This window comes from Pararge aegeria, chromosome 2 (genome assembly GCF_905163445.1).
Source record: "Pararge aegeria chromosome 2, ilParAegt1.1, whole genome shotgun sequence".
In the NCBI taxonomy this organism is placed as follows: Eukaryota; Metazoa; Arthropoda; class Insecta; order Lepidoptera; family Nymphalidae; genus Pararge; species Pararge aegeria.
The window spans coordinates 14,005,294-14,020,664 of NC_053181.1; the positions used below are offsets into that span (position 1 = coordinate 14,005,294).

The 15,371-nt window shown below is 35.1% G+C and overlaps 2 protein-coding genes across 3 annotated transcripts in view; both read right to left on the bottom strand.

Moving 5' to 3' along the window:
* Positions 1 to 2,845: 2,845 nt before the first annotated feature.
* Positions 2,846 to 5,311, bottom strand: LOC120630667. Its single transcript, XM_039899936.1, has 2 exons — positions 4,521 to 5,311; positions 2,846 to 4,394 (listed from the first exon to the last, which is right to left on the bottom strand). The coding sequence occupies exons 1-2, from the start codon at positions 5,309 to 5,311 to the stop codon at positions 2,846 to 2,848; spliced, it is 2,340 nt and encodes a 779-aa protein (XP_039755870.1).
* A 1,190-nt stretch (positions 5,312 to 6,501) lies between these two features.
* Positions 6,502 to 15,371, bottom strand: part of LOC120633767 — a 29,814-nt gene continuing 20,944 nt past the window's right edge. For both annotated transcript variants that reach the window (XM_039904118.1, XM_039904110.1), the window contains exons 7-11: positions 10,968 to 11,164; positions 9,999 to 10,162; positions 8,954 to 9,157; positions 7,750 to 7,917; positions 6,502 to 7,036 (exon numbers count right to left, since the gene is read on the bottom strand). In XM_039904118.1, the coding sequence (XP_039760052.1) occupies positions 6,588 to 7,036; positions 7,750 to 7,917; positions 8,954 to 9,157; positions 9,999 to 10,162; positions 10,968 to 11,164 (1,182 nt within the window). In that variant the 3' untranslated portion in view covers positions 6,502 to 6,587. The remainder of the gene's footprint in view (positions 7,037 to 7,749; positions 7,918 to 8,953; positions 9,158 to 9,998; positions 10,163 to 10,967; positions 11,165 to 15,371) is intronic.

The following is a 15,371-nucleotide window of genomic DNA, read 5'->3' on the forward strand; positions in this document are numbered from 1 at the left end:
AGCTTTATATATTTATATTATATATTTATAATTTATATATATTATGTATATTTTATACTTATATATTACGTGTATTTATTAAAAAAATAACTGAATATCAAATTTTATCTTCCAAATTTCCAAAGTCAGGCCACCTATTTATCTCCTTAGGTCAACGTTGGCTACCCAGCGCTATTATGTGGTTTGCAGAAAAAGTTTTAACATTGTGAAACCAAAAAGTTAGTATGGGGCATCAAATTCGTGCTTCATAAATCATAGTGTCGATAGTTATCTTTCTTACTTACACTTTCAAACTGTATCGTTAACTTATTAAATGATGGCTTCTATACTGATACCCTACATGCAAGATTGTGGCTGCTTGTATATTTCCTTCTTTGTTTGTTACCAATGTTCTCCTCAACTGCTACATCGATATTGATGAAATTTGGTTTAAAGATATCTTTAAGACCAGTAGGCACAGATGATACTTTCCCGAAAAATTTCCAGGAAATCTTTCCAAAAAACGAAACATAAGTAAAAAACTATGCAAGATTTAACAGCTACGGCGATATTGACTAATTTTTTCGAGGGACAACATGCAGCCTGGTGATGATCATGGAACATGGGATACTTGTTAGCCCGGAAAATAGTTATTTTCTGCGGCAAATCCAAAACCACGAAGAATACCTGACGGAAGTCGCATACAATAGATATTTATACTTCGAGGCAGAAGAGCTCTAAAATCGCCATAAATATTTAAAAGGTTTGAAAAAATAGTACATTTGTAATATACCTAACTAGGGAATTAAAAAACACTGAAAGCTTGCCGCAGGATAATACAGGTATGATATGAAAAGTTTGTATAATTGGTAACCTTTTCCTTTACCTACGTTATTTTATTATTTTAGGCTTCTGCACCCCTAGTAATAAGTCTCCTTAAAATATACTTACGCAATATGTGGTTTTACGTAGTTGACGTCACATTTAGTATGTTTATACACCATGTAACAACACATTAGTATAACATTATAAAAAAAATCCATATGAACTCATCCAAACTGACATAATTTAGTGATATCTGCATATCGTCTGACAAAGGCACAGAAATCTTTTATAAGAAGAAAAAAGGTTATATTAGATCTACCTTTAGCTAAGTTTAAACAATTATATTAAAATACTTTTAATCAATCGTGGTTATTACACGACTGATGAATTCCTTAACGACAAGGCTGCTTGGAAGCCACTCCGCTCTCATCTCTCACAATAAAAAAAATCTAGAGAATGTTACACTATAAAATAATGTTGGAAAAGAGCAATCTGCTGAATTTCTTGCCGGCTCTTCTCGGTGGAATCTGCCTTACGAACAGATGGTAGAGTCACAACAAACAGACTGACTTGACGTTTCAAAAGTGCTCATAAACTAGGAGTACTTGAAATAAATTAATTTTGAATAACGAATTTTGTCAGTTAATTATTCTAAAAAAAAATATTCTAGTGGTCGGTTTAAAATGTTTCTTCCGACCACACTTAACTAGCTTATAAAAATAGACTTCGACTCGCGCAACAAGTGTGCACCTTGGAACTAAACATGTAAATAGATATTTGGACTGATTCGATAACAACGAGTCTTCATGTCAATAATTATTACTGAACTTAAAAACTGCCCGAAAGACATGATTTATATTATAATTAAGTATCTACATAAAACCGAAACAACAACGTTTATTTTAGATTTTTCACTTTAAAAACTTCGGGCATAGTGACTTTTTGTAATTTTTCACTAATGTTCTCTATAAAGCTATGTAACCTTGCTGCCAATAAGCTATCAAAATAGGGTAAATATTATATTAAGTATATATTTTTGAATACCAAGTTACTTAAGACGTTTTCTATTAAGACAAGTAAAACAGAACAACTTGCTTCGCTCGGTCAATAACCTACCCCAGGACCAGGCAACAGGTCCAACCTGGCCTAGGTTATGTGACACCATCATCTGCTCAAGCTAATTGGATGTGACTTTTCAAGTAAACAGATGTAACTAAGGAGCTATTGATTACTAACCTCCGCAGCACGCAATAAATTACGGTACAGACGGTTAACTGATACAAAATAAAGAACACCTACAGCTAACGATTAATTACATATATATAATCAAAAAGTTGATATTAAAATAACCAAAACAATTATTGTTAATAAAATAAAGTGTTAATTATAATTAACAGGTTTTTAAACCGAGAGTAGTTTTGTGCTTTTCATTCTGTTATACAAAAAATCATTACCTATATTAAACTAGACCCTAGTTTAGTATAGGTCCGGATTTCACAACAGAAGTACTGGTACCTACTAGCTATGTCAAAGCAGATAAAAAAAATATCTACACTATATAATATTTAAGTTAACTTAATAACTATTCAAATAGATTTTTTTTAAATGCCACCTATGTAGACCTATTTATTTAGAAGATTATCTTGTAATACAATGAAAATATTATTTAATATTTATAATCTTTATTTTTACACCACAAAACAGGAATAGGAGAAAATTATAAAAAACTTTACCACTGTTTGGTTATATTATATGGCGGATTTATAGTATAAGGTGTTAATTATAGCACGAAGGGAGAGTTATAAAAAAGGAAAGGGAACATTAGAAATAAAAATCAATACTTTATTTAATAAATCATGTATGTCAAACTAACCAAACGTTAAGATAATGAACAAATATTCAAATGTTAAATAAATATAACAAGCAAATGCTTAACGTGCATTTAAATATGTCCAGTTCTTAACGCACATTTATTTCATAATTCTTATTAACCTATGATTTTATATACATTCTTACCTTATAATTATTTATGTCTCTATAGTTATTCGTAGTTTTTATTATCCATATACTTTTCTGCGGCTGTAGAGATGGCATGAGTAACTTTTTTTGTTAAGTCATGAAGATTTTCATGAGAAAGATATTGATCAACTGATCTTTTTGAAAAGAAAGTGGATGTCGTAGTATTTGGTCTCCAACTATTAGGGTATACAATTTTGTGTCTCAATACAGCCTTTATGATTAAAGCACCTACATAAATTATAAAGTACACACTAAAATACAATGGTAGATAATACAATTTCTTTCCTAAGTAATAGTAACTAAATCGATTGACTCGAGGCGTTTCCGTAGTTGTTGTCGGATGTTCAACGATATGGTAATGTTCGTGTTCATGATCATGATAATGATCATTAAAATCTGGAGGGAATTTGAAGTCCGTCGGAAAATCGCTTGGAAATCCATGATCATCCGGTGAAGGTCCGTAAGCGCCTGGTTTAACATCAGTATTAAGTGACGGTGGTGCTGGTGGCTTCATACCCATATCATGACCATTCATATCATCTCCCCCTTTAACATCGCCGTATGGTTTACTACTGTAAGTCATATCGTCATCAGAATGATGACTATGAGGTGGAGAATAGTCGTCTTCATCAATATGTGGAGGAGCATCATCGTGTCCATAAATATGAGGAGGTGAATCGTCATGTTCATATGTAACAGGTGGGAAACCGTCGTGACCGTAGGTAGGGTGGGACCCATAGTGCGGTGGCATGTCAGCGACAGGCGGTTTATGATAAACTGGCTTACTATAATGATATCCCTGAAATTCAGGCTTATCAGCCACTGTCATAGGAGAGGTATCAGAAGTCATGCTGGGTTTATTGTATGAATAGCCTTGAAACGGTTTACTCGGTGGTACAGGCGTAGGATAGAATTGAGGTGTGGGGGCGGATGGTGGTTTGTAGTTGTATCCTGTGTTCATCATAGGAGCAGTATTATCACTATCGCCAATGGCAGATGAAGGTTTATAACGATAAATTGTATCCATTATAGGACCATCATCACTGGGATTTGGAACCGATGCGTCGAAATCTACAGTATTTGAAGGTGCTATCGATACAGAAACAGGGGGTGCAGGTGCAGGCGCTGGTCCGAAATCAGGACCAGATGGTGCATAGGGGGGAAAAGATTCATAACTAATTGGATCTGGAAAATCAATACCAGTTGGGCTTGGTTGAGGTGGAGGCGGGGGCACTAAGCTAGCAGTTGCTTTTCCTGGGCTTGACTGTTTTGACAAATTGCTGCCATATTTCTGCTGCGGTAAGTATGGTTGGGCTGGATTGTAACGGTCAATGGGAGCTGTAGGGACGATATCTTGAGCTTCTCCTCTTACGGGACTTTTTAAATCGTAGAAGTTATCTAAAGATGTAAATAAATTACTCTTTTTACCATTTGATATATTGTTAAGTAAAGGTTTCTTTGATGGCTTCATTTGGAATGGTTTAAGATTAACGTACGGAAATCGTATATTTTGTTCCGTCCGTATAGCTCTAGATTCATTTTCGGCTCCATTTCCAGGATTTGTGACAAATCTGCAAATAAAAAAGCAATTTAAGAACTACATATTTATAAACTTTAAAGAAGTTAATTAACTGAAAAGTCGCAAAATTCCCAAGTTATAGTTTGGTGCAATATACTATCAAATGTTTATTATTTACCCTGGTAATGCAAAATTGTCATCAATCTTTACATCGTCATCGTCATATTCTTGTTTGAAAACTTCATCGGTAACTGGTCGGTGATTTTTCTCATTCCCACTACCATGGTCGGTAGCCGCGATATTGGTATTTTCTCCAGTTTTAGGATCAAATGATATTTCTTCCCATTTATTCAAATACTTATCAGCTTTTTCACTGTCAATCACATGCCATATATTCTGAATATTGATTGGTGATTGAGTAGTTGTCGTTATTTTTGCTGTCGTTGGTAAAGTCGGTTGCGAAGCTGTTACATACTCTGGATCGGGAAAATTATTATTATATTCATCGTGTGACATTAAAATATAACTATTATTTTCGGTGGAGCTATCATTTTGGTTAATTGTTTTAACCGGCAACCCATAATTAACAACACGTGTGACTTTGTTTTCTTCATCATCAGGTACATATATGGGACTCATGGTACTTTTCTTTGGATAGGTTCTTTCATTTTCCAGTAATTTTCTTATTGACTTCTGCTGAGAGCCATCAGACTCAAATTCTGCAAATATTAAATCAGGAGTCTTCACCTTTGCGGGCTCTGTGGTTGTACTTGTTGTAGTGTCTGGCCCTGTATCCATCCTTCTCATCCAATTATGATAGTAAAATGGAGTTGGCTTCCCTTCATCTTTTTTCAGAATTCGCGTTGATGGTGTAACTACATACACTCGAGGTCCGGGAAAACTTAAAGCGCTAACACTGTATTCACATAGAAAAACACATAAAGTAGCAATAACTATTTTCGATTTCATCTTAAATATTATTTATGCATTTGAACCGCACTTGTCCCAAGTGTTCCACTCGAAGTCTAATTTGAAAATGTTTGGTGTTACTAAAAGCACTCGCACGAGTTAGTTTTTGAATTGACAAGTCGGTACAAAATTGTGATAATTTATAGCGGTACTGCAGTATGTAGAACGCCTGAAGCACGATTTAGATGACCCAAGTCTGGGTAAAATTTACACTATTAGCGGGATAATCAATGTCACTCGCGACCACGTCTGTGTAGAAAGTTTCACTTATTTGTATAAGCTATTTAATGTTCGTGTCCGAAAAGGGTAATAAGCCATACCTATTTCATAAAAAAATTTTATCGTGACCCTTTAAACAAATGCGGTTCAGAACCCTATAACGTTACGGCATTAGAAAAAGCTTGAGATAGGTGTAGGTATATAAGGTTAACACAGATTACAAATAAATAGTTGTTCATTTCTCACTAAACATAAAAATTACTATATATACTAAATAATACATAAGTATTCTAACCAAAACGTAAAAATTAACTACGAATTAATACGAACTAACTACCAAAGTTTTTAAAAATCAGCAGTAGATAATACTTTACAAACTATTATGTGTAATACTGTCCAAAAAACTTTATATATTTTTTAATGTTGTATAGTTTCTATCCTAGGTACGAAACCCTAAATAGTTAAAAATCACACTTGATAATAACCAAAAACGCAATCCAGGAGATATTGAGTAAAAAAACAGCACTTCTTTAGACCTGCCAATTTAGTTTTGCCATGTGATGTCGCCACATCAGAATTTTGGCCACTACCCGCAGGAGTCGTATGGAGTGACTAAGGGAATATAAGGAGGATGGGCAGCAATGTGCTCTGTACTACTACTACTACTACTGTGATTTCCAACTCGTCTGCCCAGCGTAAAATGCGAGAGACGGGAGAAACTCCTTGAGAGAGGCCTTCAGTCCGACAATGGGCTTTTATAGGTATTTGATGATATTAGTTTTTTTTTAAAGATTTGGTATAACAGCATCAGAAATTTTAATACAATGCCCGGAGACGGAAAACTCTCTATTCAACTTTTTTTCACAAGGCATGGTGAAAGCCATACTATTAAGTTTTAGGTTTTTAAAAAATCAATCACGAATGGTATAAAGTTCTTTAATAATAAATAACTGACATTATTCAATTTATACAGTAATTTACAAAGACCTAAGAAATAACTCAAGCTTATTTAATCGTAGTCTTAAATTAAAACAATATTATCACATGATTTCAAATACTATATAGGTTTCTCGATCTTTCTCGCACCATTTTCGGTATCATTTTCGTTATACGCAGGATTATCGAATCCAGAGTCGCTACTGCCATCTGTGGCTTCAGGGACTAATAAAAGCGTCGGGCCTGTCAGCTTATTTGAGTCTTCAATTGTTTCATTGTTACAATTCTTTATAACTTCATTCTTACTAGCGACATCTAGCGGGGTATTTGCTTTTTCGGACTCCTTATTCGTAACTTCGTGGCTTGTGTCGCGACTTTCGATGTCTAACGAAGGCTTCTTTTTACAGATGTCGCTATTATCGAGTTTAGTTCTCTTTCGGATATAAAACTGGTTAAAGAGGTAGTAGATACAACCGGTGACAAACATCGCAGCTGCGAAAAGTTGATACGTAGGTCTCGTACCGAAGAATTTCATCAAATAACCTCCGATAAGACTACCGGAACCTTTGCCTGGAAAATAAATAGGAAAGAAATTTTACTCAGAGATAAATAGCAAGTTATTAGATCTTTAGGTAGGTACTATTATAGTACCTATCTAATTTCCAATAAAACTAAATTCAAATTTTTGCGCAGTTCAAATGAAAATATGATTTCATATTTTTAATCGGCATTCCTATCAACACAAATAAATAAAATGTATGTGTAAGATTCCAAAGTGCCACTTATAAATGTTATAATGTTAATTAAATAATTATTACTTTATATTTATTGTCGTCCGTCAGTTTTTCCGTGAGAGATAATTTCCAGAACAGCTAAATGTCATATTTTTAACATTTTGCATCTCCATAATCATTTATTTGCTTATTTCATTAAGGGCTGCCTGGAGGAGATCTTTTAAAGCTATAAGACCGCATTTGCGCTTAATATATTTTTGTTCTATTACTATTTCTTTTGCACATACAGAAAGAAAACAAGGTTAACAAACAAACGGTAATACTTGGTATATAGTCATATGTGCGCAAAGGCGAACTCATCGCCTAATCTAATCTCAAAAATAGCTGATCTACTCCAGACAACAAGAACTTAGTAGCGTTGAGGGTCTACAATACACCAATGCTCCAAATACTGCTTGGCGGGCTATTTAATCGAAACCAGACCTATGGGAATTATACTTTAACAGGTTACACATCTCACTGATGAAAGTGTTAAGTAGTTGAACTTACCAACTCCATAATAAATTCCTCCCAGTAGTCCTTGTACGGAGGTGTCAGTGGTGGTGGAAGAAAGGCGAGCCGCGTACGTGACGGCAGCCGTGAACGACAGCGATGACGTCACTGACTCTAACGCCTCGAATACCAGACACAGCCATGGGTTGTAGATCAGCGAGTAACCTGTTGTAATTCATAAGGTTCAACGCCGTATAGAAGTTGGGCTAGCCAAAAATAAGTTATCATTTTTAATGTAAAACTTCGACTTTCGAGTGCGTGGCTGGTGAGTGCGTGACGAGGCGTTACGTAATGTGTGATCGGGCGAGGCGAACGAAAGTTCAGAGGGAGATATAAGTTAGTGAAGATAGAGAGAGAGAGTCAAGTTTCATATATTACTGCATTTACTGCTGAGAGATGCGAGCACACATTTTCGTTTACTCTTTTATTCGTAGCCAGTTAAGTTTCATATATGTAAGACACAGTTCATATGTATCACACATCGATTTATTTTAGTCAGGAAATATACAATAAACATACCTTAATGTAAAATAAAGAAAATGCGTCTTTGTGAAGTAGGAACACGGAATGGTAGATGATATATTAAACTCATCTATTATCAGTAGGTAGGTAAGTATATTATTTAGCGTACATCCAACATTGCTATTTTAAGTTAAAAGTAAATTAATCCTAATAGTAAGTAAATTTAAGTTAAAAGTAAAAGTAAAAGTAAAATAAGTAAGATTAACTCAATTTTTAGTGTAACCTATAGTGGGCATTTAAATTTTTCCTCCCTTACGTTTTTGTATTACCTACTTATAATTTTAAAAGCGGGCCTTCGCGTATTAGTCAACCTTAAAAGATAGACATGTGCTGTGGCAGACTTTTTTTAGAACTTAGAACTTAGACTTTCTTTAGAACTAGACACGCAGGGGAAGATAACAAAAGGAAGAAAATCCCCGATTTCGAAACATTCTTCATTGGTGCTTTGCTCCTATTGGTCTCAGCGTGATGATATAAAGCCTTCTTCGATAAATCCAACTGATAATATCCAACCGAAAGAAATTTTCAACCCGACCAATATTTTCTGAGATCATCGCTTCCAGCTTTATTTATTAGTATAAGATTTTCGGCTTTACCTCAATTTGAAGTTACACATATGGGCACATAAAAATTAAACATCTAAACTCTATCTCGCTCAATGAACTAAAATTTCACTTACCAAGAAGTCTGATAGCATAAAAGAGGAACCCTATAAACAGAACGTTGGCATGCCCAAGCTTTTTAATGATGGGCCCCGAGAGCACAAGAAGAGGCAACCCAGCTACGCCGCCAACCGTGATGGTGATGCCCATCAGGGAACGGGAAGCGCCCAGGTCCTGCAGCAACCAAAACAGGAAGCTCTCGATGTAACCCCACGCGGTACCTGGAATTAAGAATACATGCATACTATACTTAAGAACGTGATATGACCGGTTGATGCCATGACGTTGCAAACTTAAGCGCAACCTTAAATTCTATGTGGCCGCATCATCCATATCACTATTTTATTCACAATTTAAATTTTTTGTCGTTCCTAACCTAAAATTTATGCATCCCTAACCTATCCTTTATTGTACTTTTTAAATTTTATTTTAGTGCAAAGGTTACTTTGTTAAATATTTTAGTACTAGTTAGTAGTCTAAAAATCCCTATATTTCTCATAATGTAAAGGATAACGGAACGATAAAAAAGCTTGGGTGTGAACAATTGCTCTAACCAGGTTGCTTCTTAAATATTTTCAAATTACAATTGAAGATGGTGATAACAAAAAAAAACCCGACTAAGTCTGCTTTGGGCTTCTTCTTAGACCAGTGCCATCTTTTTGCCTATTTGAATAACGAAATATTATACAGTCTTTTATTTATTTTATAGCATATTCCAAAAAAATCCAAATCACATTAAGCCATTGGATGCATAGTGTCTGTGGGACTGGGTGTCAAATAAATTTATTTATTTATTATAACACCTTGTTAATACGGCAGGGCAACTAAAAATAACTAGATGGAACTACATGATTTGTAGATAACTATAACACAAATTAATGAAAGATGACATTTAAACATTATAAAATGCATGATATTAATATAATATACTATAGTGGTACTCTGCGAATATTGAAATAAAGGTTATTCAATATACTCAGTCCTCAGAGTACCTCAACAATTCACGGAACAATGTTCTGAAGAATTTAAGATAAATGAATGTCTAAAAAAACAAATTCTTACCCATAACGAAGCAAGCAATGAAGAGCGCCACAATTTCAACATTCCGAAATACTGTAATAACATCCTCCAGGAGATTTTGTGCTGGCTGTTTGAATTCAAGATCGATACTCAGCATCAGAACACCGGAGAGCACCTTCAGAACTGCGTACAGGTAAAAAGCCGGTCTGAAATGAAAACACGTAATTTTTTAAATCTGATACATTTTGAAACTCTTTAGGGTAAATACAAGTAAGATATTGAGTAACCGATATGCTATATTGTGCAATATGCATTATTATATAATTAATGAATATCCAGAAATATACTTTCATAATATTTACCTATATAACTAATATAAAGTTTTTTATTTATTTAATAGCGTATTCCAAAAAATCCGGGTTACTAGACTAACGAGAAACGATTGAATTTTTCTTCCAATATAGGGTTACCTATACATTAAATATTTTTATGAAATATTTTTCTGTATTTGTTTTTATTCGCCATTGGTTGCCTGGAAGAAGTCGCTATGAAGCGATAAGGCCGCAAAATTGAATACGCTGTTTTGTTATACTTTTCTTTTTGCTGTAGGTACTTTTAGTTGTGTGCAAAAAAAATTCGAATGCGTCAGTGTATGTGGAATGAGCATGGAGAGGATAAACTCTTTATGAGTCTCATCTGATTGAGGCCGCCAACTTAAACCAGCTTGGACCTTGGCAATTGGCTTCCCTCGAACTGGAGGACCCTCGGTGAAGGAAAATATCGTGAGGAAACCTGCATGCCTGAGAGTTCTACATAATGTTCTTTATGGTATGTGGAGTCCACCAATACGCACTGGGCCAGCGTGGTGGACTACGTCCTTAACCCCCTTCTTATTGTGGGAGGAGACCCGTGCCCTGTAGTGGGCTGGTAATGGGTCGATATGATGATGATGAATAAAAAAATAATCGTTAATTATTCAACAATAAGTAATTATAATCCTAAAGTTCCTACCTGAAATCAGTATAGCCTTTCCCTCTACTGGCATAGTCAATAAGTAATCCGGAGAGCGGCGATGAAATCATGCCGCCTATACTGCCGTAGACTCTCTGAAGGCCATAATCTGCCCTCTGATCCCTCACGATTGCAATCACTGCTCCCTCGAACATTGCGAACGCTGTGCCTCCGATAATTCCGATAAACACACGAACCTGCAACACAAAGTTTGCAAATGTTTATTAATCAAATAATTTCATATACCTACTTCATAATCTCGCGTACATAGATCATAAGCAAATCATCAGCAAATGCCCTTACGCCTTTCCCACAGGGGTAAGGGATTTAGAGCAGACCTTTTACACTGCTCAAATGCGAAATGATGTTCTTAAACGCTTATTATAACATGGTTGCAATATAACTGACGATAACATAAATGGAGTAAACCTCATTTTTGTTACAAATATTGAGTAAAAAAAAAAGTAAAAAAACTTAGATGTAAACAAACTTGCGGATAAGCATCTTTGGTTTAATTATGTCGTACCTACTTAAAAATTAAACAAGTTTTACAGAAAAATTATAGGATAGATTTAGAACTAAACTTGATTGCAGCGCCTCTGTAAAATATAGGTATGTAATAAATTCGCCGAGAAGTACCTACCTAATAAGTAATTTAAAAAACTGCATCGTCATCGCTATTTCGTGCCGTTTAAACGACACATGGATAGGCAGACAGACATACAGGCAAAGTGAATGAACTTAAAGCACTTTTTTATTGCATTTTGATTCAAATAATATGATACCTAAAATCATTCTTTTAACTTGAATTAACACTTTTATTGAAGCTGACCTATGAATTATGACCACTAAGTAATACTAAAGAGAGTTTAAGTTATAATATTTAATATATTAAATATTAATATAATATTTAAGTAGTTAGTTAACTTAGTTAACATAATGCGTAATAACATTCAGAAATATTTTATTGTGATAAATCGTTTCTAGCTGTTGTAGGTATTGTATGTAGTGTAGGCACACGTTGGTACACCTCGCTATCGACCGCCATATTATAAGATGAATACACAATAACATTGTTAGTTCACTGAACGTGGGAGAGCGTTAAGATCAATCAATTTTGCAATGGTATAACTTTATACCAAATTGAAAAACATATTTCTGTTCATTTTCAAGTCGCCTATAGGTATATTAAACTAAGAAAAAGTAAGTACCTTATGCTGGAAAATCTGATAAGATAAACAAGTAGCTATAAGATTCTCACGTTTCTGGTTTAGATCAACGGGGAACTCATTCGTCAGGAAGAATCAATAAATAGGTAAACATTCCATGACTCGGGCCAAGGTTGATAACCTTCTTTTTTTCGGATTCATGCTTTTCTGCTAGGAAATTCCTACCCGAAATCCAGGGGGTCCAAGCTCTTATCAATAGCATGCGATATTTTCTTACGGCCCGCCAGGATTCAAGCTCTGTCTTACAGTACTATAGTTCTCTGACACGGGGAACATAAAAAGGCTGGAGATGGATAAATAATGCATGGATATGGCTAAGTCTCTTTCTGCAGAAAAAAAAACGACCTTTGTTTCGGGAGACTACATGCTCTCCGAGTCACGATATCTTAATTTAAGGAAATTTAACGGCTGTGATTGTAAATGCAGAAACTTAGAATGTATATGGTCCTATTCATTACAAACCCAGACTCAAGCTCTCATACATCGGGGACAAGGTCGACGTAGATCACGTCTCGTCTATACAATTATGAAACAGCTAAAATAAGAGTACTTATGTGCGGCCTTTAGCTCGTGTGAGCTTACACATACAGTGATACACCATTACATTGAATATTTCGCAACAAGTTAAATAATAACCAGTGAAACCGATTAAAAATAAAATGTAAAAAAAAACTGGGTAAACATGTCCCACTAATTAAGCAATTGGACTGTCGTAAGATGTTGGCTTTTTATCGTGAACTAAGTAGGTACCTACAACTCTTTTCAAATAAGTACGAGTAGTTTTATCTAACCATAACATAGTGTGAACAAGCCGTCAACGAAACCGAGAACGAAACTACGCCATGATTTTAGTAATATAATGCATAATATAGTAAACTACTGAACAGGTCTAAGTATATGGACGTAGTTCAGCCGAAAGAACTCAACTCCCAAAAATCACAAAAATATCTTTATTGTAATCATCAACATCATTTTAGCCTGAGGTCGTGCTACTAATAATACTATAATAGTCATTTTTTTCAGGCTTCACCCATAAACATTAATAAAACCATTTTACAAATTTCATGAAATAAAATCAAGATAAATAGATTAACTTAGAAGATATGAATATGTCCCGAAAAAAATGTAATTCAATGAAAATTAAATCAAATTAAATTAATATAAAATTAAGCTTTTCCAAAATCCGCCACCAGCCCTCCAAACGACAGGTTTCTTCAAATATAAGTTACTAGCTTCTGCCAACGAACTTGTCTGCCTGGATTACAGAATTGGGTCTAAAGCTTTTTATTATCTTTACATAGTATAAATTCCAATATCTTAAAAGTGACTTTATGCAAAACTACGTGCCAAAACACGCCTCCATCACAATACTTGATACACATTACACAAGTTTAATCATTGTCATATAAATAGGTATACCTAAATATATTTACATGTATTTTCAGACCTTTACTTCAAGGTCCGCAACTCAAAAACCTATTGAAATTCAATAGCGCTCTTTGTTTCATTTCGTTAATGACACTGATTGATTAAGTAGGTACCTAACCTACTAACAAGAAACAATAATCACTGATAAGTCTGTTCACTTATATGCTGTTTGTTACTGCCATGGTCAAGAGCGGATAACACGGGTTCGATTCCCGAGTCGGAATTAATAGAAAACCTATAGGGTTTTTCTGTAGAAAATATCCTAACAGCAGCCATGGAGAGCACGTTAAGTCCTCGGTCCCGTTTATTATCTTAGCGTGATACTCATAACACTAAGATAATAAAATTATCTCTCCTATAAAAGAGGAATCCTGTGCCGCAAGCAGTGTATGACGTATACAATGACGTTGACTAGTCAATAGTTTAAAACAACAGACATAGTAAACATGGTTGACTTTTGGTTTCTTTTTGTACCCATTGCCCTTGTGCTGTAACAGATGTGATGACAGTACCAAAGAATGTCTAAAATATTGTATTTAACTAATGATAGATTTAAATTCATGCATTATAAAAACATATTTTTATTTATATTCGAAGTGCGATTGGTTTTTATTTTCAATAAATAAAATTGCAAAATCTAGCCATCCGGGCAGGTGAGACGCTGAATTCAAAATTATGACGTCACATATATATAAACATACCGCTTGAACAAGGCTTGAACTTGGAAAATCGCTGCGTACGTATTTTGTTATTTCAAACTAGAAATTGCTAAGTTTTTTGCTATCAATACGAAAATCAATAATCTTTAGTTATAGAACAAGGACTAACGATATAAGCTCTAAGTTGCGTATGACGCGACGTCACGAAAAGGTAAGGCCATGATTTTTTTTTTTAATATAGTGTGCAATTGATATCAGCAAAACCTTAAATTTCTGCAAAAATGTGATATTTTTTTGGTTTAATAGATACATCCGAACATTTTCATTAGGACAGTTTCTCAAAATTAGTCGTTATGCCATTTCTTCGAATGGTATACTTATTTTGGCGTGGTGGAAAGCTTTACTTTACCTTCAACCGTTGGGGAGGACGGAGGTTATGTTGGACTCCCCCCTATACTAAACGGGTATACGTTCCTCTTTTTGGTTTTGTTAGACGCCCGGGGAAACCGTTGTTTACTTCCGAGACGTCTGTAAAACAACCCCAACCGATCGCTGGGGCTCCCGCGCTGACGAGACGAGGTCAGCCCATCTTGAACCCCCCCCCCCCCCCCCCCCCCCTCAGACAGTATAGAGTCGGCGTATGGTGACGGGTAGCCAGCCCAATAGCTACCCGCCGCCCCTCATATGTTTTCGCCGCGCTATATTTGGCCTATTCAACGTCGCGGAACACCGTTAAACCGCAGACGATAGAGATAGAATGGGGACAGTGGCAATGGGTCAGGCCGCAAGCCGACTGAGTATCAAGTTCGCGATTACGCAGTTACTGTCGATTAGCCGGCAATCTTCCTATCAAGATATCCGCTTCCCAATCTGTACAAGGCGGTGCTCTACCAAACTTTCAAGCATCCTTACTAATATTTAGATATAAAAGTGTTTGTGTATATGTGTTTAAGTATGTAATACTCCGGTCTAAAGGTGTTTATCCCGAGAAAATAAAAGATACCCGCGAGATTTTAAAAAACCGAAACTTAAGACTATTGTTATTAAAATCTACAATCAACTAGATTGTAGATTTTAATAACAATTAA